Genomic DNA, 23818 nt, shown 5'->3' on the forward strand with positions numbered 1-23818 from the left:
AAATATTTAGTGCACATTTTTATATTAAATATTTTTGTATTTAGACAAAAATACTTATATAAGTTCCTGTAAGCAGTATTTTTACAAAGGCCAACTACTTATTATTAGATTATGTTATATTTTAATAATATATTATAAAACTTATAATTATAATATAAAACACTTAATGATTTTCAACAAGCTAACATAAAAATGTTTGATTAAAATTCTGCATAATATAAACAAATTAATTAATTAATTTATATTAGGTATATATACTACTTACCTACTCACTACTTGTCATCTTAGAGAATAAGAGAATAAATTAGCTTAGATGAGACTATATATAAATGACTATTTATAATTTATAAATTATAATGTAGAAGAAATATAAAAATTGAAAATGTTAATTTGATTAAAATATAACCATATAATTAATTACTGAATATTTAAATTAATTCAATATTAATAATACACATGAAAACAATAACTATCTTATCAGTTAATTCAAGTACTACTGCTAAATTAATTTTATTTTGTTCAAAATAAAATTAATTTAGTATTAATGTAACTTATTACAATAATTACATTGTTTACTTTACTCAAATTCACCTTATTTATTAATTGAATTATCCATGATGCCTATATTTGCAGTGTGCATATTTTTGCATGTATCATATTGATACATGGTTGAAATAAATACATTCACAACATACTATTCTTACAGAATACTATGAGTAAAGCTTATAATAATTTTTGAGTATGTAAGTAATAAAAATTTGTATTGGTGCAAAAATTAAAAAGAGTAAAATAATCATAGTGTAGTGTCCATGGGTCCTGCCACTGGGTTTGGTGTTAGTAGAGCCTTACTCTGTCTTTTATTTAGAGTTAACAGTAACTTAAGCCACATTGTAAACATTTAAATAAGCTTTGCATAGGATTAAGAAGAAATCTTTCTTTGCCTTAAATCATTTGTTACCTTAATGGGGCATTTGAAGTGTAGCTCAATTAGCTAGCATAGTTCTACAGTTACATGGTAATTAGTCTACTATTATTTATTGTATGACATATAATCTATGTAAATAATATTATGCTTATTACTTTTGTTTTAATTTGTTGCAAATACCAGTTATACACCTAGAGGAACTTTAATTCATTTACAGGCATACAGTGTATCCCTATACAGATATTTCTTTTGTTTTGTGTCTGTGGTATAGTAAACAATACATTGTGCTAATCGCGCTTTATGTACAGATTAAGTAACACATTGTGTTCTCTCGAAAAATGCCGCGTTTACAACATTCCTTTGTTAATTTTATTTTGTTCATAAACTTAGAATATTATTCATCCATTTTAATTAACTGTAATAATTAAATTGTTTAGAAAAGCAAGATTAAATGGTTGTGACACAGTAAAAACATCTGTTAATTTTGTAACCGATACGGTTTGTGTTGTCGAATAGTTAAAATATATCTACATTTGATTTACATGCAAATTACTCATTAAAGCAATTACAAGTAGGTCACAGGTATATTTCATAAAAACGTGTTCATTTTTGTAACTTTCATCAATTTCAAAACAATAGCAATTATTTTATATAATTTTGGGTTTTAAATAATTTCTAGCGTATGTCAAATAACGACGCTCGTCCTATGTTCATATTGATTACGAAATTCATACTATTTTCCTGTATGATTATATGGTAGGGGAGCCCAAGAGGGGATTTCGGGATTTACTAAAGCGCGGCCAGATTAATATATAGGGGGATACCTTGTACCCGGTTAAGTACCTCCACAAAATATGAGGCCCATATATAAGGCCGCGCGTGAAGGAGACAGGATCAGATTAGTAAAAAAAAATTGACCATCAGAAATTCCCGAGCGCGTCAGATTAAGGTAGGGTGAGTTAATTACATCCTAAAAAGTGTATATTCCACTAATCTGACAATTTGAGAGTGACGGAAAAAAAGGGGAGGGCAACAAAGTTGTAAAAAAAAAACGTCATCTCGACATTCTCGAGCGTAGCTAATTTTTTTTTTATTTTGAAGGAAATAATTCCAGAATAATGAAAAATATATAATCTGACGATTTCCGCAAGCCGAAATAACAAAAAATCGTCGATAAAGTTAAATGCGTGCAGCTGCGTGATGCCTACATTTCCTTAAACCGATTGGAATCTACTAAACGGCGTTCTAAATATTTCCCTCAAAATTACATTTCCTGTGAATTTGAACCGATTCGGACCGATAGATTTTGAGAAATTTTGAAAAATCTTAAAAAAATAAGAAATATTTTTTTTTAAAGTGGTTTCTTTATTGATCAACTTCAAAAACTAATCCGCCTTTGAGCTTGAAAAACCACGTCGCCCGCTACCAAGCTCGTCAAAAGCGGTTGATTAGTTCGAGAGATATCGTGAACGAAAGAAACCCGAAAAAGTGTTTTTTCGGGATTACTCCGAAATTTGTGGTTCTATCAATTAAAATTGAAATATTACTTATGATGATGATAAAACTGCGCCGAATGCCGCCAACCGCGTGAAAATTGCTTGATCCATTCAAAAGTTATTGCGGTTTGAAAATTACAAAAATAGTGTTCTATGAAAATTCTATCAGACTTTCGAGCTGGGAGAGCTCAAATGCATAGACATGTTATTTCTTTGAACTCAGCGAGCTCAAAATATCAATTTTAAGCGCCCAGGAATGGAAGTAGTGGGAAGTTGCAGAAATCGCCCTTTCGGTGAATCGTTTTTCTAAATTTTTTTTGTCAGATCAGGTGAATCCCTCTAGATAATCGTCAGATTATGAGACAGTACGTTTAGAATATAGAGATGAACCACATGTATCTTAATCTGACGCGCTTGAGTATTTCAAAATTGCGATTTTTTTTTGCAAATTATGAAAATGGCCGTGGGTTTGCGTCCCATCGAAATCGTCAGATTAGTGAATGAGAGCTTTTTTTTGGTGCACTTAACACTCCCTTAGAAAATCTGACGCGCTCGATAATTTTTATTTTTTTTTCATTTTCAACCCTTAAATACAACCACCCGCATCATGCAAACGATCAGATTAACATACGTACATTATTAAAAATACGTAGGGCATAGATGCTATCAATATCTGACGCGCTCGAGGATGTCCATGCAACAGTTTTTTTTTACATATTTAACTATCTATAGCCGCTTCCCCCACCGATGAAAAGGAATTTATCATATAACATTTTCTTCTTCTTTTTATCTAAGCTTTGCATCCCAATAGGTCTCTACGACGCTCGAGTAAATCCCCATTTAGCATCGTGGGCTCCCCTACCATAGGATATAAAGTGTTCGTTGATACTAATATTTGTTAAATTTAGGTCTCACTTGCCATTAATTAATTCTTATGCGTATACATATTATTTACTGCAATAGATATTTCGTATTTAGTATCGATAGTTTTAGAATTAATAATAATCATCTGTATTGGTACTGCTGTTTAAATCGTAAAGTATTAATTAATGATAATGATTTGTGTAACAAGAAATAGAATGGGACACAACATTTTATGTAATTTTTACAGGTATTTATTTTTATGCCGTAACGAAGCAAAATATTTTAATAGTACTTAGAAGCTCGGTTTCCTTGTGACCTATTTTGCGGCACGACCTTTTTAAAAGTTATATTTTATAAACTAGCTATTCCGTAAAATTATTTACGCAATACTAAAAAAAGATGGATAATTCCCAATGAGTTCGACTGACACTAGGTTCATCGATGTATTTATAAAATTGAAATTTTCTTTCATCAGTATATAAAGATGAATTTTATCTTAGGCAATAGGCATATAAAATATTTTCGTGTTTAATATTTTTGTCTTCTCGTTTTGACGGCAGATCGTTCACTAAAAATCCGTTAAAAATTAAATTTTTGTAGAGATCATTCTGAATGTCGAGGGGTATAGATCGATCGCCAGCCGGTGCCACGCGGCAGATGTTTGCTGCTCCACCAAATTGAATAGCTCGTGGCTCTATTGTGAACAAATATACGATTGCACTACCAACATGCATTCAATAAAAATGAGGTTAAGTTTATTGTACGAGGCTTATCTGTTTTGGTGCTACAGTGATACGGAGTGCTAAGTGAAAATCTGAATTACCCTTAGCTTATGCCGTACTTAAGCAACGAGTTATGCGCTAAATTATCCCAATACATATGCCATATAAGTGACTAACATAATCTTAATATATAATATAAATTACGTGTCACGTTGTTTGTCCGCTATGGACTCTTAAACTACCGAACCGATATCAATCAAATTTGAACACCGTGTGATCCAACTTAAAAGATAGGATAGCTTTCATCTCCATTTATACCGCAATATTATTTAATTGCAAAATATTTGTTTATTATTTGATAGTCACAATTCTAACAGATGGCGCTGTGTTGAAAGTACCAACGTTTCACATAAGCTACAATTTAATGGCATAACCACCAAAAAAGCATGGTGGTCCCCATGACTGGTGTTCTTCTACCGTTTCCCTTGAATAGTTTGCTACTATGTAATATAACAAAAACCTTAGCCACAGCAATTCTTGGCCGGTCTGCTAGTTATGTATAGTTATTGATTTTACAAAAAAGTTATTGCCTTGTATTGCCATTGTATATGAGCCACATAACACTGACTGAGCCTATAAAGAATATCTGCTTGTCTCATAGGTGTTACCGAGCTACATATTACATTTTATGGTCTTTAAGGAAGTGCTTAAATAATGTCCGTGGCTTTCTTTTTCAGACGCTAGATTTCGACCGAGATGGCCTAACAAAACTCAAGAAAGCAATAAAAGCTATACACAATTCTGGAAATGGTAAGTCAATTTTATGGATAGTTTCGAAGTTCTTGAAGCCTTGTTGTATATAAAATATAAACGATTTTAAACCAAATGGTGACTTTCACCAGTATAATACTCGAAACAGAACTAATAACTAATTTAAGCGTACGACCAACCAGGCTCCAGAAGATAAACCACTCCTTATTTGGAAATTGTATTCGTTTTTACAAGCCAAGCGAAATTAGAGAATTATCACTAAATAAATTCAAAGCTCTCGTTAAACGTACATTTAATCAATAACGCTTTTTATAAATTTGACGAATATTTAAATTATCCTAATCCTTGGGATTGATTTGTTCCAGTTCAAACAAATTTTTATGACTCAAAACTTAGCGATTAAACAGAGTGGCAGAGAGTTTCTTGCCAGTTCTTCTTACCCGCTCTACGCCGTTGACTTGCGAACTGTAGACCAGTCTAAAGTATAAAATTTGCAACCAACCTAAGTGTACGGAACATTTTTTGTTATTTATTTTATTTTCGATATATCTGTCAAATTTGCAGAACTTTTGGAACGTTTTCCTTCAGTTTAATAAAGAAAAACATTAATTTTTAATAACAAAAAATGTTCCGTACACTTAGGTTGGTTGCAAATTTTATACGTGATATGAAATATTATATCGAAAACTTCCCCAAGTTTGCAGAACTTTTGGAATTTTTTTCACGACCAAAACTTATTTTTAACAATGTTCCGGACCGCAGAGCAGGTTGCAAAATTTTATAGTTTGTTTTAATACCACTCCCGACCTTACATCAAAATTTGAAAACTTTTGGAATTATAATGAATTAATTGTCTTGACTGACTGGCCTACTGGTAGTAAATGTAAATTTACAATTAATTTAACTTCTTTTCTGACGTTCATAAGTGTACTTGTTTACCTATATGAATAAAGTTATTTTGAGTTTGAGTTAAATATATACCTTATTATCGAAACATTGTAGTTAATGGCTACTTATAGGCACGGTTTTATAGTCTATATTAGACAATAAAATCTACGGACATTAGAAATGTGTACAGTCTGAAATAAGTTTGTTATTTCGCTTTAACAACGACAGGACGTTTGCAGTCTTTTGATTTTGATTAATTACCTTATGTCGTATTCTTGTCACGAATGATTTTATTGTGTAACATTGTAAACGTTTATGTTATTTACTTTCAGAGATTTTATCTAGCTGTGATTCAATATTTACTTATCAGAGAGAATTTATCAGTTTTTACAGATTTGACTGAAGTATGCAATTGTAATTCGGACATACTTGCTGCATTTTTTCCAAACCTAAAAAACTTTGTGGGTCATGTTTTTTTCTTCTTTAAGTCAAAATAGCTCATTAAAAATAAAAATAAATTTTGCTATTAAATTATTTTATTATTAACTATTTTTTATTAAATTACAATTATGCTCTAGTTTTAATTATTGAAATGTTACACATTGTCCTGTATAAAACCTTATTTAATCCGATATAAATTGAGGGGGTTTAGAATCCAAAACGTTATTTAAAAATGCATCTATACAAGGCTGAACATACAACAGCATAAGTATTATAGCACGGATTTAGTAACAAATTCCGTTCGTGTCATAATTTATTTTATATTTAGCTAAGGAATGCATTAGTTAAAAACAGAATCGGGTGCATAGTAATACGAAGTCGCGTTCCACAGAGGACATGAGTTTGCACTAAAATAGTTTCGGAAGTGTCGGGGTAGCTTTAAATAGCCGCTCGTTGGCATCACTCGTATCGATAAGAAATCCTTTAGTGTTTGAGAGTTTAATTCTATTTAAACTGTATGTAGAGTGGAAGAGGGAATGTGTAGAGCCGTGACTAGGCGCGCGTCTCTATTCTGAGTGAGGACGGAGCGTGTCAAGCACAGAGGCAAAAGTTATATTAACTAAGCTCATACTTAATTATCGTATCTACTTTTTTTTAAATAAATGTTTTCTAGATAATTCCCCGACTATGTAGTCGTCGGAGGTATTAAATAGCTTACGTAAATGATATTGGTAACCCGAATGATTAAATACTACTACATATTTCTTTTAACAACTGTTTGTATGACCCTTAAGATACCCCTTAACCTAACATTGAACATTATTTCCTTTTCGTCTGTGTTACTTTTATGCCCACTGTGCAAGCAGTGTTATATCTGTCGTATCCATGCATTGGACAGTCGGTCAGAACATGCAACACTGTCTCAGCAGCTGTATCGACACAAGGACAGGCAGCACTTTGTCTATCTACTTCTAATTCATAGTAATACGTTTAAAAACTTGGATTACATGCTTTAAAAATGCAAAAAAGTAAGGAAAAACTCAAAAATATGGTCAAAACAGCAAAAGTAAAAACGCAAATTTAAACTTAAACTAAATAGAATATTAAAACTTTATATTTTTTCTATGTGTATAGTTTCTTATGTTTGCTATAATTCTATAGCTGCTAGATGGATAGGTATGTATAGTAAGACAGTAGTTGATTTGATTAGGGACGTATTGAATTTTGCCTGAATTTGGAGCGATGAAATGCATTGGCCTACATTCTGATACAACGAGCTTCATAGTTCACGTGGATTGGGTCAGATAATAGAATACGCGCCGAAAGGTTCTTTGTTCTCGGGGCTCAGTTATTTCGGATAATCTATTATTATAATAAGTACCTTACGTACTATTGTATCATTTGTTATATATATGTCAAGAACATATTAATTGTAAAGGTCAAATTCAATCGAAAGCTTATTTATATATGCATACTTAGTAATCCCTAACATTTTCGTATGTACGTAATATATATTGTACGATGGTAACTAAATTATTGTATCACTGTTTAAAATAGCAACATTTCTTCTGACGCAAGCTTTACTTAACAGGAATAAGAGGGTGTAAATCGTTATTTAATTACTGGAGTTATTACAGATATAACTGGTTGTCACTCACATAGTATCAATGCAATTTTTTTTAATATTTCTTCTTACTATACATTTCGTTACATGAAATATCTTAACGGCACCATCCAGTTAGGAAAGCCGACAGCCGAATTTCATGAATTAATTCTAAATCGTTAAAGTTAGCTGAGAGGTCCAAGTGAAGTTTCCCTTCACGTGTCACAGATGGAAAGTGGGTCGACGCACGTCTGGTTGGCCACACGAGATTCTATGTTTATCTATGTGTTGTTATAATATTTAACTTTGAAGTCCGAATCGTAATTAGGGCTCATCCTAAATAATCATCTTAGAGAAGCAAGTAGATCAATATAGTTGCCATGATATTAAACATTATTAAAACTATTACATCATGGTATTAAATGCCGGCCGCGGCATTTTCGATCACACACAAATTTTACTACATAGCATGTTTTTTTAATATGTTTATGTTATAGGGGAAGTATATAGTTTTCTTGTTGGAATATTAATACTGAAATGTTATGCTCAACTGATCATAAAATTTTGTTTTGTTTTGGTAAGTGAGATTATTGTAAATAAATAACAATTCATTAAACCAATAATGGGATGTATGTAGTACAGGTACCTACTTTGCATTATCCGTTCATGAGGCAAATCGAAAGTTTGAGACTTTAAGGCATATCGCAGTAGAATAATAATAATACTTGAAATAAAAGTCTCGCAAAGTTGTTGAATGCGTGTTTATATATTTATTTATACTGATTGTTGAAACCTATACTTTCACACTAAATTAAATAGTAGCAATAACATATTGACAGGAGTCACTGCTACACTGTACTTTGGTGGTATTGTTGTGCGATCCACACATACAAAAACACTTGAATTACGTCTGAAAAAAAAAAGTTAAATAAAATACGAAAGACATCGGACTTTTTTAATACACTTAAAAACTGGAGCGAACGATCTAAAGCTCGCGTTGTGTTGCTGTGTTAACTAAATGAATGTTATTAGTTCACTAACTGACCTACATCTTCAAGCGGTTATCAGCAAAAACCAGTATATGGAGAGAAAAAACGTCGACAAACTTTCTATTAATTCTGCTATTCTGTTAACCTCAAAACAAGTTCTGTATAGTAGAATATACTTCAAATTTTTTTTGTTCAATTTAAATTTTTTTGTGAATTAAACTACATTTATATTATAAAGAGGAAAGATTTGATTGTTTGTTTGGCAGCACAACAGTGGATTGATTTGAAAAATTATTTCACAATTACGTGAATTAGAACCGTACGTTATCCCTGATCATAGGCTTTAGAACCTAGTAGTATGATACCTAACTTCGGTAATGTAACTCAAGACGTGAACACCAATTATCTATGCTGCGGAATGCTAGCGGATGCTATATTATATGCTGCGGAAACTATTGATAATAGAGCAAAGTGATGGACTACAGTTTTATAGAAGGCAATTCTTTCAATATCTACAAAAAAGTCCGTGATACCATATTATGTCTAGTAATTTTTTTTTTTAATATTCAAGTCTAGTGAGACTAGCTTTTCGGCTATAGAACATCGGAATACGACCAATAATGCGGGTTGGACCGCAGAGCCGAGAATTTTTTATATAAATGATAATTACAATAATTATACTAATAACAGAAGTTCATGCCAGCTGCATAGAGAAGTGGAATGCATATTTGATTAAGAATATCTAATGGCTAAAGGGTCACAGATGTAAAAGACGAATGAATTTCAAAAGAGTTTATTGACATGTAATTCCATCGCGTGCTAGGGTTTGTTTACGGGCCGGTAACTGGTTTCGCGGGTCGCAGCTGCGCAAGGTCGCTGCAAAAAGCAAAACGAATGCATACGAAGCGTTCTAGAATATTGGCGGTTTTGGTTGGGATATTGATTTGAGTTTTGGATTTTTTTGAAGCAAATATTAGAGGAAAAAGCGTGAGAATGTGTGTTTATTATATTAATATTTATACAGGGTGGTTAAAAAGTCGTGGATCAAACGCAAATAGGGGATAGATGAGGTCATCAGCTGCAAAAAATTGTTCTACGGGAGGTGTCTAAGCTCAACCCCTGCAGTGTTATAATTTATTTTGTGTTTTATATAATAAAATTCACTTTTTTTTACTTATTCTTATTAAAATTCGAAAATATCTACATTCTGTATCTTTTTCATAATATCCACTAGATTGATACTGATGAGTTCTTGCGTTAGACATACTATTTATAGTTGTTTATTGAGTGTATTGAAGATAATATTAAGTTATACGATATAATTTTTTTTTTCAATCATAACTTTTGTTTCCTTCGGACCCCACTGTGAAAAAAAATTACTCTACCGAAAAGTGACCCTGTATTACAAGTTTAATAGGGATTCTGAAAAGGTATTACACGTGGCCATGAGTCGCTCTAATATGTTTCTAGGACGAAAAAACAACAACAACCAACCTGTATAAGTCGTGTTCTAGAAGCAATTTTTTTTAAAGTTGAGTACAGGCGTTTTCAAGCTGTCCCAGATAGATACAAATTCATTCGACATATAATGTCTCTATCGGCGGTAAATTATTTTTCACGAAATGTTTTGTAGAAATACTTTTCTATTTCAAGTACATTGCATTTGGTGTCATGCATTTAAAATCGACATTTAGCAACGTCAATATAACGTCGTTTATGCCTTACCCTTGGCTCTGTTCCAAGAAACGGTGGAAAATCATTTGTATTTGAATCTCTTTGTGATTTATCGTAATGGGCGACGAATCGCACGTGCTTATATTTGATATTTTTAAACGACAATACTATATGTAATTTTTTAACTATTTGTATACTTGCTCGTGCGCTAAATAAAACAAAATTGAGGAAAGTCTTCAAAGATTCAGAATCGAGACTGAATCCCGTATTTCAAAAACTAAATAATCTGGTTCTTTACCTACAAGTCGACATGTGTCAAGCAACTAAAAAGTATCAATGGAAAAAATGCGTTAGAAAAACAATAGCCTCTTTCCAACACAGCGTAAACGCAATTAATAGAAAGAGCTAGAAGATATTATTTTGTTTAAATGTTATCATTTGAATTATTTTATTACGTAAATCTACAAAATCTACATTTCAATAACGTGTATCGTGTACAAAATATTATAATATACGAACGTAGGAAATTTTATCCTCAAAAAGTTAAATTTATGTATTTACTATTAGTTGCCCTGATAAAATTTTACGCTTTACTCCCAACCATACTACTTTGTCTTATTTCTGTACCCCCCATTTATTAAGTTCAACAAACTTACGTCATCATAAACACAACCTGTCATTTTCATTTCCATTAAGTACAGAATCAATCTAAAACAACTGTCAAAATTTTAATATCAATAGTCCTGCGGGGAAATTATGTTTATTTCACTTTGATTTTCGGACATTCTGATGAAAAGTTGCGCCGATCCATACGAAGTGGTTTGATAAACACTCTCACTGGATATTTGAAAGTGGAGTATGCAATCAGTTGATTGAGAAGGCAAATTGGAATCTTTTACCCAAATTTGTAAAATAAAGTATTTATTAGGATAACTTACATTGTCACTGTTTCTGCTGAAACGCCCCGTAATACATGATTACAATTAATCATACGTTATGGATTTGTGCAGCGTAAGAATTGTCACTTTGTATCCACGATTATATATGCAAGCACTCAAACAGACGATAATTAATCTAACATACAAAGTAAATATTTCAATGTTTAAATTTTCTGTTTTCCTTACAAACTGTACAGAAATTAACCGAGACTATTTTTTATGAAACAATATACTTTGTAGTGTACATCTATAAAACTAGCTTTGTATGCCCATCATCAAGCAAGATCCAGCTTAATCCCGTAAAACTAATTGAATATCGGATAACAACAAACGACTCACGATTGTAGGCACTAGAGGAAGAGGTCTTTGTTACAAAGCTGGGATAATCTTTTTGAAGAAAGAAAGCCTCTAATTGTATTCTTTAAAAGAAGTTCGTTAACATTGACTCTATGAGTGGTTCACTTAATTAAATACATTTACATATCTGTAATTTCGGCTTAATAACATGATAAAAACAACATGTATTATTTTTACGAAGATTATATTTTACAGCACTGATTAAATGTTGATATAAGAAAGTAGATTGTAAATGGGTCCGTCTGACCGCATGTTGCAGTCAAGACCGACTGCAATATGCGGTTTGCTCAGGAACTGCTCGAGCGGTCCGTGTATTGCGAATATGAATTTAGTATGGAAACTGCAGATCGCCGTGCGGCGACCGCATATTGCAGTCGGTCTTGACTGCAACATGCGGTCCGTCTATGGCCCGCTTAACGTTTCGTAAACTGAAACAGTCACTGATTCACTGGAATTAAGGATAATAGTCGATATGATGTCAGTTTAGAACTCGGACACATCCATATAATTTAGAATATTCACGAATTCTAATCGAACAATTAATATCTGTGCTTCCGTTTCGTTTCAAATACACTTTTATAGTAAAGTAAAGTAAAAAATCATTTAATCACATAGGTAATGTACACTTATGACATGTCAGTAAAGAAATACATATTAATGCTTCTAATTTTACATATTTTACTGCCAGTTCTCAAATCAAGGGCGTAGAGCGGGAGAGAAGAACTGGCAATAAACTCTCCGCCACTCTTTTTAATCGCCATTTTTTTGTTTTACAAAATGTTTGTAAGAAGCTGCAACCATTACACCATGTCCCATGTGACATTTTAAGTAATTAATAATAATAACATAATTTAAGTATTGTTAATGCATAAAGAACCTTACTTTTGTTTCGCCCTCTCATTTTTATTGTTAAACAGGTCATATAAGTTACGAAATTAATTTTTTTTCAGCGCACGTGGACAATGAAATGTACCTCTCTCGGGCGCTGGAGAGGCTCGGAGGGAATGCCCTCAGTAAGGACTCGGAGCCAGACATTGGGGCCGCCTTCTTCAAATTTGCTGTCGTCACCAAAGAATTGTCTGCACTTATGAAAACTTTGGTAAGTTCCTAATTTATGGCTCTCTAAGGCTATGTTCAGATGGCAAAAACTTGACGCGCGTTTTCAAATCGCGCGACTAGACATTGTGGTATTTTCATACAACTGTTCAACTGTGCTGTTTGCGCGTCAACGCGGCGCTCAGAGAAAAAGTCTCTAGACGCAGGTGATCGCGCGTTGACGCGCGCTTTGATATTAATGTAATGTCCGTTTGCTGTTCAGATGAGCGCGCGCTTTCATCGCGATCGCATGTAATCTTGTTAATTTTCGTAATTATATTTTGTTCTCGCATTTAAAATGAGTGAAATTGAAGATATTGACATCGACTTACTAATCGATGAAGTAGACAAAAGGCCAGCAAGTTGGAATATAGCAAATTTGTATAAAAAATATAATATAATTTGTATTTTTTTTCAAAATTGGATGAACCCAATGTGTACGTTTTCTTTTTCTATATTTTTCTTTATAATATAACCACAAAATAATAGCCTCTTCCACGTCCATTTTCTACGTTCTACCGAACTAGACTGACGAGTACTCTCGCAACGCACGTTAGCGCTCATCATCTGAACGCTCTTCAAATTTGATCGCGCGTTAACGCGCGTTACATGTGAACATAGCCTTAACGTACATCTTAAGCTAAAATTCTTACTTTCATCAAACGCTTAGCACTTTTATAAAAGTTTGTATGAAATAAATATAAATCAAACTTAACGATAATATTTTAGTAAAATGTTTGCTAAGAATTTAGCCACAAGAATTCTCAACTATTGTGAATAGCGAATAGTTGACTGCGCTTGGCTTTTTAGTTGTAATATTTGACTCCGTGCCAACATCAGAGTTTTTTAAACGTCTATTGATTTAAAATAGGTTATACTATAATGTTGTAATGACCGCGTTACTTCTATAACAAAGAGTACTTACATATATGTATACACTATAGAGCGTATTTACCGTAGCTACTCAAAGTATTAAGATACATGTTCTTACACAACTGATAATAAAGCTTTTGTAGAGATACCTACAATTTGCGACCATAAACAATACAATATACTCTGAATCGCTGTAATAAAGTTATTCCGACCCCTAAACTTATATATAGAACTTCTCCAAGTTAGCCACAAGGACCTTGGGCCGCCCAGTCTAACCACAGACTCTGACTGACGGAATATCCTCCCTTTATATCGTATGAAACGCACATCTTTCCTCCACACCTTTTATTTTCCAAATTGTTTTATACCAGCTGATCCGGCAAACGTCGTTTTGCCATACAGTATATTATTTCTAGTCACATTTCTAGAAACATTTTTTTAGTTCAATAAAAGTAACTATCTACTTTAATGAAAAATAGGGGTTGGTCGTAGAGGGTTGAAAAATAAGGGTTGAATGTATTTTTTAATATGCTGTATCAGAAAAATGTAAAAACAAAAATGTTTTCTAAAAAAATAAAATTTAGAAGTGGACCAACCTTAACATTTATGGGGATGAAAAATAGATGCTATCCGATTCTCAGACTTCCTTAATTAATATGCATAAAAATTTCATAGGAAACGGTCGAGCCGTTTCGGAGGAGTATGGGAACGAACACGAGAATTAGTAATATTAGATTATCATATTTGGTTAGTTTGTTCCTTAAAATTTTACGGTAAATATAAAACGTTTAAAATATATTAAACTTAAAAGTATTACATACGAACTTTTAAGCGCATAATTATTTACATACAATTACATTACACACTTTAGCACTTTACTTTGTAAAACTAATGCTGGAACCTCAAATATTATTAAAAAACTTTTTAAAATATCTCTATCTTATAAAAGGTAGGTATTTTAAAAATTCGCGTTCGTCAGCGGTAGGTACACGGCATGTAAACTATTTGTGAAATGTGAAGTGAATGCCATGCATGTATGTGGTACATCTACTCTCCATACATCAGAATGGCAACAGTTCATAATAAAAACGTTCTAGATTTTATATCCTTTGGGATCCTGCCTGAACTGAAAACACATTGTTTGCAATGTTCCTGCGATCTATTCTATGTAGTTCCAATTGCGGTGTTCGCTTTTTTCGTCTTCTCCGTCGGGCAAGCTGTAGCAAATTTTGAAGTTTTAGGTAGTATGTAGATTTGAAATAAAAAATACACTTATGTCTTTATATTGTGTTAAGTTTGTCCTAGAAGAATGTTTCTAGGAAAAGTATTACAAGATCTCGTGTATTAAAATGGTATTAACAGTTTTGCAGTTGAATTTAGAATAAAGACACTGCCTTGATGGGTGAAATTGTAAACACAATTAAGCTTGCTTGTCACAGACATTTTTATTCCAATTTCGCGACACTATCCGTCTTTTGTTTTTAACCAACCACAAACAAAACACACGCGCCATCGTTTCAAATTCTGTTTTAACTTCTTAAAATTTATTGAAGGGATAGATGTTTGTTCTATGAATAAGTAAATAATGAATTAGATATATCTCGTCTTTGAGTATTTGTAAAAAGTTATAGTTATAATGCATGCTGCTTTAAATTTATAAATGGGATTTTATTGTTATGCTGCCACACCTTTTTAAAAGAAATTCTTCTCCATTGATTGCGTCAACACGTGATCGAATAGGCTGTGGCGACAATCCCGTAAATAAAGGATATTTTATAAACTATTTTTCATTGCATGTATACCTACTCCGTATTAATACTTTAACCTGTAGATTAAAACATAACGAGGAAAGCGTTTGAATTTTAATGAGTTGCTTTATCTAAAGTACGTATTCGTATATTTACCTGTATGTGTACGCCCCAGTTCATGTTGTTTGCACGAAACGGTAACTTACGACTGAGGACCGGATTAATAATTAATAAACTGCGCCTTTAACTTGTTTCAATTAAATTTTTTGCCGTGTAACCTATATTAATACAGTACTACTTAAGCCTAAAGGTGGTCTACTTGTTTGTTTATTTAACACTTCGGATGCGTCATTAGAGACTGAATTAGGAAATCACTAAACGATTTCATCAGCCCTATTTAGGAGAAATGATTTTGTTGCGTCCGTAGGTAGGTTGAAATAAAGTGTGTGTGTGTCAGCTACGACGCAAGATTGGAGTTTACTCCTTACAAACGATAAAATGGCGATAATGTTCTGTGGCTGTCGACCATATTTTCATACTAAAGGTGGTAAGAATATATGTTTTTATAATATAAATGTTTGTAGTAGTAATAAAACGTACCTCCATCATCTATGCCCAAATAGGATTTTCTTTCTGTGACCAAAGTTACCGTATAGTAAGAGAAGAATAAGAATGAACAATCTTTTTAGTTTTAATTTCACTGATCATTACGATTGACAAAACTCTATGGCACGCTAGACAATCTACTTTTATTTTTTTACACCTGTCAACACTGACAATGTTGTAACGTGGCTGTCAAAACGTGAATTCAAAATAGAAAAGTCTGTGTAATGTATTCCATCTCATTCTTTTACACGTTCAATCCATTTGTCTCTTTCTACATAACGCCTCAACTTTTCGTGTTACACTTGATTTTACTCCTCATAAAATTTCCGTACCGGGCCTTATAACTCAAATCGTTTCTTAAGGAGTAAACTCCAATAAAGTTAAATGTATCGTAAATATAATGATATGGTTTATTGGTATATTAATTAATCGAGTAAAACGAACGTAATAAGACTTGAAATTCTACAAGTAATATTGAAGGAAAGTCTTACAGAAGCAATCATAATATGTTTACCAGAAGTGAAAGTTCAAAGACTCGCTCGAATATTATTGCGTTGTACCGGTACTTTTCGAGAGATTTTCGCTCTAACTACAGTTTTATATACCCTAGACGTCTTCTCCGTTTTATATAAAGGCCAAATATTGTATGAGGAAACTGAAGTAAACTAATAACAGAAGTAAATTTGAATGATTCGTATTTTTTGAATTGATATTCTGTATTAAATTGTTTCTATAAGTTAATTGTTGGTTGTTAATTATAACATATTAACCGTAGTAATAAATAAATAGCAAGTGAAATAACGCAAATTTTATTAAAATGTTATCGTTATTTGATGATGCGATCGGATGCTATAATCGGTGATCGGATGTAATCGTTGATATATCATTTATACAGTGGGGAAATAATATTTTGCTATCAATTGGAACTACTAACTAAAATGTAGTTTCGTATAAAGTTATATAGAAGTTGGAAAGAAGTTCAAGTTTATTTCATCAAAACATTTCAGAAAGTAATTTAAAATCAATTACACGTTTATCAGTTAAAGTGGAAATAAAATTCTGTCCGTAAATGATTCACGCGTGTCCTCAATAAAATCGAAAGAAAGTGAAGGCGAAACATGAATTGGTATTTACTATACGTTAGAAAGAGTTCTTTGTGTGTGACCTACAAATGTAGGAATCGATTAAGTTATCTATATAATTCTTAGTTAAGTGAAAAGTCTATTATTGTATCAGAGATTAAAATATAAACACTGAGACAGTTCTTATACATTTTTGATGATTTGGAAAGATTCGTCGATTTCGATTTTGTGTGAACCTCTTTGCTTAGTAATTACGTATGGTACATATTTTAAATATAGAACGTTAAGCGATAGCCTACTGAAGAATTTAATGTTATCGTGTATAAAGCTATTAAAATATTTTAACTAATTACCATGTCAGGATAATAACTATGAATATTTAAACAATTTCGTCCCATAATAAAGTTTTCTGTGTGATAATTTGCTGTGTTTAAAAATATATATAGTAACCCAAAAATAGTCTTAAATAGCCTCTGGCTTTTGTGAAGCGCCTAGGTACATTTAATGAGAACAAGTGGATTTGATTTATAAGAACAATTATTGGACACACCCCAGGTTCCGGTTCTGCCCTGCGATTCTGTAACTCACTTTTCGAACCTACACAGCGGTTTTCGCATCGGCGGTCGCCCTGAAATCAGTTGTGAAGCAGTTATTTTATGATTTGGCATTCTGATAAACAATAAACTACAAGGTGGGACCTTTTCAGAGTGCCAAATCATAAAATGACGAATGAATGATGTGTGAGTTCGTGAAGTGAGTTACAGAATCGCAGGGCTGACCTGCAATTCTGTAACTCACACAGCGGTTTTCGCATCGGCGGTCGCTCACAAATCAGTCGTGAAGCAGTCATTTTATGATTTGGCATTCTGAAAAGGTGGGAGTTTGTACTTTATTGTTTATAAGAATGCCAAATCATAAAATGACTGCTTCACGACTGATTTGAGAGAGACCGCCGATGCGAAAACCGCTGTGTGAGTTCGTGAAGTGAGTTACAGAATCGCAGGGCTGTATTGGGATTACAATTGCATTTTATATAAAAACGCATAGAAACGCCGAGAATAAAAAAAATGTTTTATAAGTGAATGATTTGATAATTCGTCATTAATAAACAGTGATAGTTCACTACCGGAAGTGGTGTGATAGAAATATTCACAGCGGACAGTCTGATACCAGAAGGGACCGAACGATATAAATCTAAATTGTACGTGTAGCCTCATTTCCTCATCCTATTTGCATGGCTAGGGTCAAGATTTACTATAACTGGTATATGTATTGCGGATGACGTGGTAAATTTAAATTATGAACAATTTTCTTTTTTTTATAGTTTCATTTCTCTTTGGGCCGCGACTCGGCCAGTGTTTTTCCACACAATCCACACAATATAGTCACTATAAATAAAATTGATTTTGTTTCCTTTAATTTTTGAATTTAGAATATAAAGCTCGGTGTCGGATGTGGATTGCAAGTTAATATAATCAAAATCTGGTTGATATTCGAGGAAGATCGGCATAAAACGCTTTGACGTAGGTGCGTGGGCGCAGATTGTACACCTACTCGCAAATAGGTCAGGGTGATGTTTGCAATTTGACCCTGTATTTTTGCCAAGCAACATCAATCATGATTTGGAATATTCCCTATGGTTATTCTTACATTTATTTGAACTTATTTATTAAAGGGCCTAATGTTTACTGGGGCAGAAAATTGTCTATATAGTTTTTAGTCGCCCGTACGGTGAAGGAAAACATCGCAAGGAAAGTCGACGGTGTTAGGTGCAGAAGGCTGATCACCTACCATTAGAAAAACAAACGATAAGGAAACAAATACAGACGTCTGAGGCCCAGACCTAAGAGATTGTAGCGTCACTGGTTTTTTAAAATATTTTTTAGAAGGAAGGGAAAAGAAGAACATCTATTATGTACCAGACGAATCCGACCTTGTTATATTTTACGAGAACAAATTGTTAGAAATGGTTGTTCCAGAACACTTAGTGGAATTTATTGCCAGCCTTTTAAATAAGGAAGACTCCCCGGTCAAGGTAATTGACGTAGAATCTGCACCTTTCAAACCGCAAAAAGGGGTTCGATAGGATTGTATTCTGTCTTCCCTTCTGTACAATGTTTATGGCAAATATATGAGGGTAGCGTTGGAATGAGATGGGATAGGCAACAGAATTAGTAACCTCCGATACGCAGATGACACAACGTTATTTGCCTCCTCGGAACCGGAAATGGCGAAACTGTTTACCAGAGTTCAGCAGGCAAGCGAAACGGTTGGTCTTATAGGGTATATTAATTTTATAGGGTATATTATTAATTATTCTATTAATAGGGTAAAGACAAAAGTGATGGAAGTGGATCGGGCTGGAGTCCTCACGCATTCTGAAGAATTTGATGATGACAGTGAAACCCGTAGGTGAACACAGGTGACTACAGCAACAATGAGCAAACTGAGAAAACAAAACAGAAAGTATTCGAATACTACTAAGAGCAGACTCGTCAGAACTTTGGTAAATTTTTGGACGGAATGGTCCTGGTCAATACGTGCAGTGGTTTGGATAAGATAGAGGTATTCGAGATATGGTGATGCGAATACTATCGACTGCAAAAATCAACCAACAGAATGTCAACTATTTACCTAATTGTGTTTGGCTATTTTGGTCATAATATCAGGAGAGAACCGGATGATCTCGACAAACTGGTGGAGTGATGGTGGTGATGGTAGGAGAAGTCGGAGTCGATCGCCTACCTGAAGGTCTGACCAAATTAAGACAATTATGGGTCTCAACGTCCCTAATATCCTGAGACAAGCTGAGGAGAGAGCGGTGTGGAGGCAGCAAGTCGTTTTGGTTAGGGATTTTCAAGACAGGCACAACTTTCAGTAATGAAGACTACGAAGGAGAAGAGGCACCGTTCTAATGTGCAAATCTATCTCTTTTTAACACAGCGTAAACACAATTTGACAGAAAGGGAGGAAACAGCGATTGTATGAATAATGGGATATTGTATAGTCGACTGTGCATTATTACAGATGTGAATGAAAACTTATAGAATTAAAAGACAAAGCCAGATATCGCACCTAATGACCTCCCCTTATCTTTTAAGATAATATTTCCAGCAAATTTGTTACATTCAAAGATAAGTTATCTCCACTTTCCCGTTCCGTCTACATTTTTTATCTTTGCGATAAGTTGGTGCATAATTGCAATTACTTTAGTTTACGAAGAACTATCATATAGTATCATCAAGTTCAGGTGACTTATTTCTAAATCCAACCCTTGCTATTTGGGGATAGGGGATACTTTGGGGATTACCCTTACAAAAATAAGTCGCCTAAATTTTGAATTTGATGATACTGATTATGTAGGAGTCTCAGAGGACCTTGATTGGAACCTCTCCAAGTAATTTTGACTGCCGGAATTGCGTCTAAGTATAAAAAAAGATGTTTAAAAATTTAAATTAATTTTTCCAAAATTTTCATTTAGATACTTTTATTAATATTAGTTTCATCTCAAACACCAATTCCCCGCCAAAATCAAACAATTTGAGGTTTATCAAAGAGCAATAGAGAAAATTTTACTGAATATAAAGAAACAGATAGGGTTAGAAATATTTACATTAAAACTAAGATGTAACTGGAGAAAGGAAAAGGCGGACAGTAGGTACAAGAGATGGGAAGACTAAAACTGTTTCACGGCAAGGTATGGTCAAGAGTAGGGCGAGTAAGCGCAGAATGAAAGGAGGAGGCCTTTGTCGGTATGGCTATCGCTATTGGAAGTAACAAAGTTTGACCGTAGTTGCGCCCTTGTGATAAAAAATAAACTTTTTATCATAATTTTAAATATGTGCGAAAGCCGGCTCTTATCTTGTTTCGTTTGCCTGTTATAAATTATATGCATATCGCTGAATATTTGTATACCATATGCGGTATGGCCATAGAATGGTTAAAGATTCAAATATCAAAACAATCAAATAAACCGTTAACACTTAATGCTTTAAGTACGATCGTTAGTATATTATGTTTGTAAAAAGGGTTTTAGATCACCTATTTACCAAGTAGGCATTGTTTTTACATTTTCTGAACCATGATTTTCAGTGATGAAACGAATCTTATAATAAAGACTCTTAAATCCTAAGGTTGAAGGTTTTGCCTATTTTAAAAATCAATTCAAACAGGCTAGTCAATATATATAAACACTGTTTTTTTAAGGATACTATGATCATTATAATTTAAATATAGGAGAAGAGAATCCTTATTTTATAACGGATAATTAACCAGTTTTAATTTCACCGGAAATACTTTATGCAAGTAAATCAAGGGTAGGCATCCAAATTTTCCCTTAAAATATATTTTGTTTGCCCTAATTTTCATACCTACTTCAATTTCTTTCGGAGCTGTCGCATCTGGGTGTAGGGTAGTGCGCAGAATCCTCGCCCTGCCCTTGACACGGCAACATCCTTTGTCCTTAAATATTATCGGTTTTATTACGTCTTCGATATTTTGTTTATTATGGCCTAATGATAATCGCTAAGTAGTTTAATCTGGAGCTACTGGTACATAGATACCAGCCGAAGCGATAAAGTTATCTATAACAACGAAATATATTATTTCCTGAACAAAAACACACAAAACGTGCAATCGCTTTATTAATTATTGATATAGTATTAGCTCGTCGAGTGAGAACAGTTTTTAAGATAACAAAAGTATTGTAAATATATATTGTTCGTCTATAACTGTTCTACTCATATTAAATATAAATGAGAACACTCTAGTACAATTAAACGGTGATAGGTTTTACAGAACTCAGACAATCTTTTTAGCATTGGTCTTCAAACATATAGTTAAGTCGTTTGACGATTTCGGTTCAATAAGGTGGTAATAATAGTAGTCCTTAAGTAAGAATAAGTCTACATTTCCAAATGTTTCATTAATACTGAATTCCAATTAATATTAAAAGCGATACTAAAGTTTAATGAGCTAACACTAGTTTTGCCAATCTTGGATGGCAAAGTGGATATGGATAACCCTCAATGGCTGGTCCTTCATAGTTTGCTTAACTAGTGATTTTTATGCGTACTAGCGAGCTGTGTAATCAGCTACCAGTGGAGGTCTTCCCTAGGAGCTGATTAAACAGCTGACTGTCCGGATCTGTCCACTAAATATTTTCAGTATTCAGTTTCTAATTAAAATACTAGTAGATTATGTACTAATTTGGTTTGTTAAGAAAATTAATTCACGGTCAAGGTGGGTAAAACTACGGGAGAAAAGCAGACGTTTGATTTACATACAATATGCTTTACGCACGCGTTCTTAATTATAATTATCTGTAATCATTGTTATTATTGTGTACTCTGTGAGAAAAAGTGTTTTATGTATGGCGGCGCCTTCCTTATGAAACAAATTCAATTACGATCAAGTTAATTGTTTTTTTTTAAAGGCGAGTAGAAAATGTGACACTTGTGCCTAAAACTGTTTTAAACCCTCGTAACGGGCCTCTGGGGAGAATTCTAAGGGGAGGGGCATACATAGAAATTGTTAACGCGCAATTAATATCTTTGGTCTCCGGTCTGACGTCACTACCGTTTTGTGCCTATCAACCGAAATGGCTTGTACTTTCTGAAAATTGTACTCCTATACGCCAGTCTTAAAATAACTTAGCCATTCGCGGTGTGCAAAAATGGTCCATTTAAATAACTCTAGCTCATTTATTTAAAAACTGCCCTTTTTATGTTATTATTATGGTATTATGGCGTTTCCCTTAAGATAAGCCGGTAATGTCGTGTAACGGATAATTAGTAACCGTGCTCGCCGTTGCCAACTTCCGGTTTGTGACTTCCTTTTGATCATTGAGTTTAAGAAGCTTTTAAAGTTTAAGTGAAATGAAGACGAAATAGATAATATAGGCCAATAGTTGACATTTAGGGTGAGATTCAGAGTCGGCGCTTAATATGACTCCAGTCAGTGAAAACGTATAGATTTGACTCACAGGAGTCATTCTTGGCGATTAGTCTTTTAATCTGAGGATAAGTTTTGATGCAAGTGGTAAGTTCTGAAATCATTTCTTCATAGTTACCGAGATTATAAGGCCCATATATGCGAATAAAATTTTAAATCACCGGAACTTGCCAGAAGCTAAAGTTAGTAAAGACAATGATTGTTTAATAACTTCCGTATAAAGTAGTTTTCTATAAAAATCACTAGTATATTTTCCATGTAGAGCAAAAACATAATTTTCTTAAAAAGCTACAAAAAAAAACTATTTCTTCATCAACATTTATTTGTATATAATATCTTTGTTCAAAATTGTAAACAAAAAGTATTGTAGAAATTGCATCTCCAACTAGTACAGCTATAACCATATTTTGTACTAGTAAACTTGAGAAAATAAAAGATTTTATTATATCTCCGGTATAAGACAAAGAAATGCGATGTTCTATTGTCTATTGTGAGTTATGAAGAGGCTCCATATCGAATCCATCTTCTATAGTCTATACTGCCACAGCGTTATTGTCTATTTTATTTTAAGAAACACGAAACCTATTATTCACAGTAAATATCAATAAAAAAGATTTCATCATTACTGTTACGAATTAATCGAACGTTCTGATTTCATGGTTTTTAGTTTTGTTTACTTAGATTAGTTTGTAGTAAGAAAGGCCCACATTGAAACTTTTTTTTGTCCGAGATTAGAACTACAACACACTTCCGGTTTAACGCTTGAAGTAGGTATAATACCTGATGCAGTGCAG

The 23818-nt window shown here is 33.2% G+C and overlaps 1 protein-coding gene across 2 annotated transcripts in view; it reads left to right on the forward strand.

The window, feature by feature from the left end:
• The window catches only part of LOC125055321 (arfGAP with SH3 domain, ANK repeat and PH domain-containing protein), a 44956-nt gene that overhangs the window by 835 nt on the left and 20303 nt on the right, over window positions 1–23818 (forward strand). For both annotated transcript variants that reach the window (XM_047657745.1, XM_047657752.1), the window contains exons 2-3: window positions 4745–4817; window positions 12619–12767. In XM_047657745.1, coding sequence (XP_047513701.1) covers window positions 4745–4817; window positions 12619–12767 — 222 coding nt within the window. The remainder of the gene's footprint in view (window positions 1–4744; window positions 4818–12618; window positions 12768–23818) is intronic.

This window comes from Pieris napi, chromosome 1, assembly GCF_905475465.1.
Source record: "Pieris napi chromosome 1, ilPieNapi1.2, whole genome shotgun sequence".
Taxonomy (NCBI): Eukaryota; Metazoa; Arthropoda; class Insecta; order Lepidoptera; family Pieridae; genus Pieris; species Pieris napi.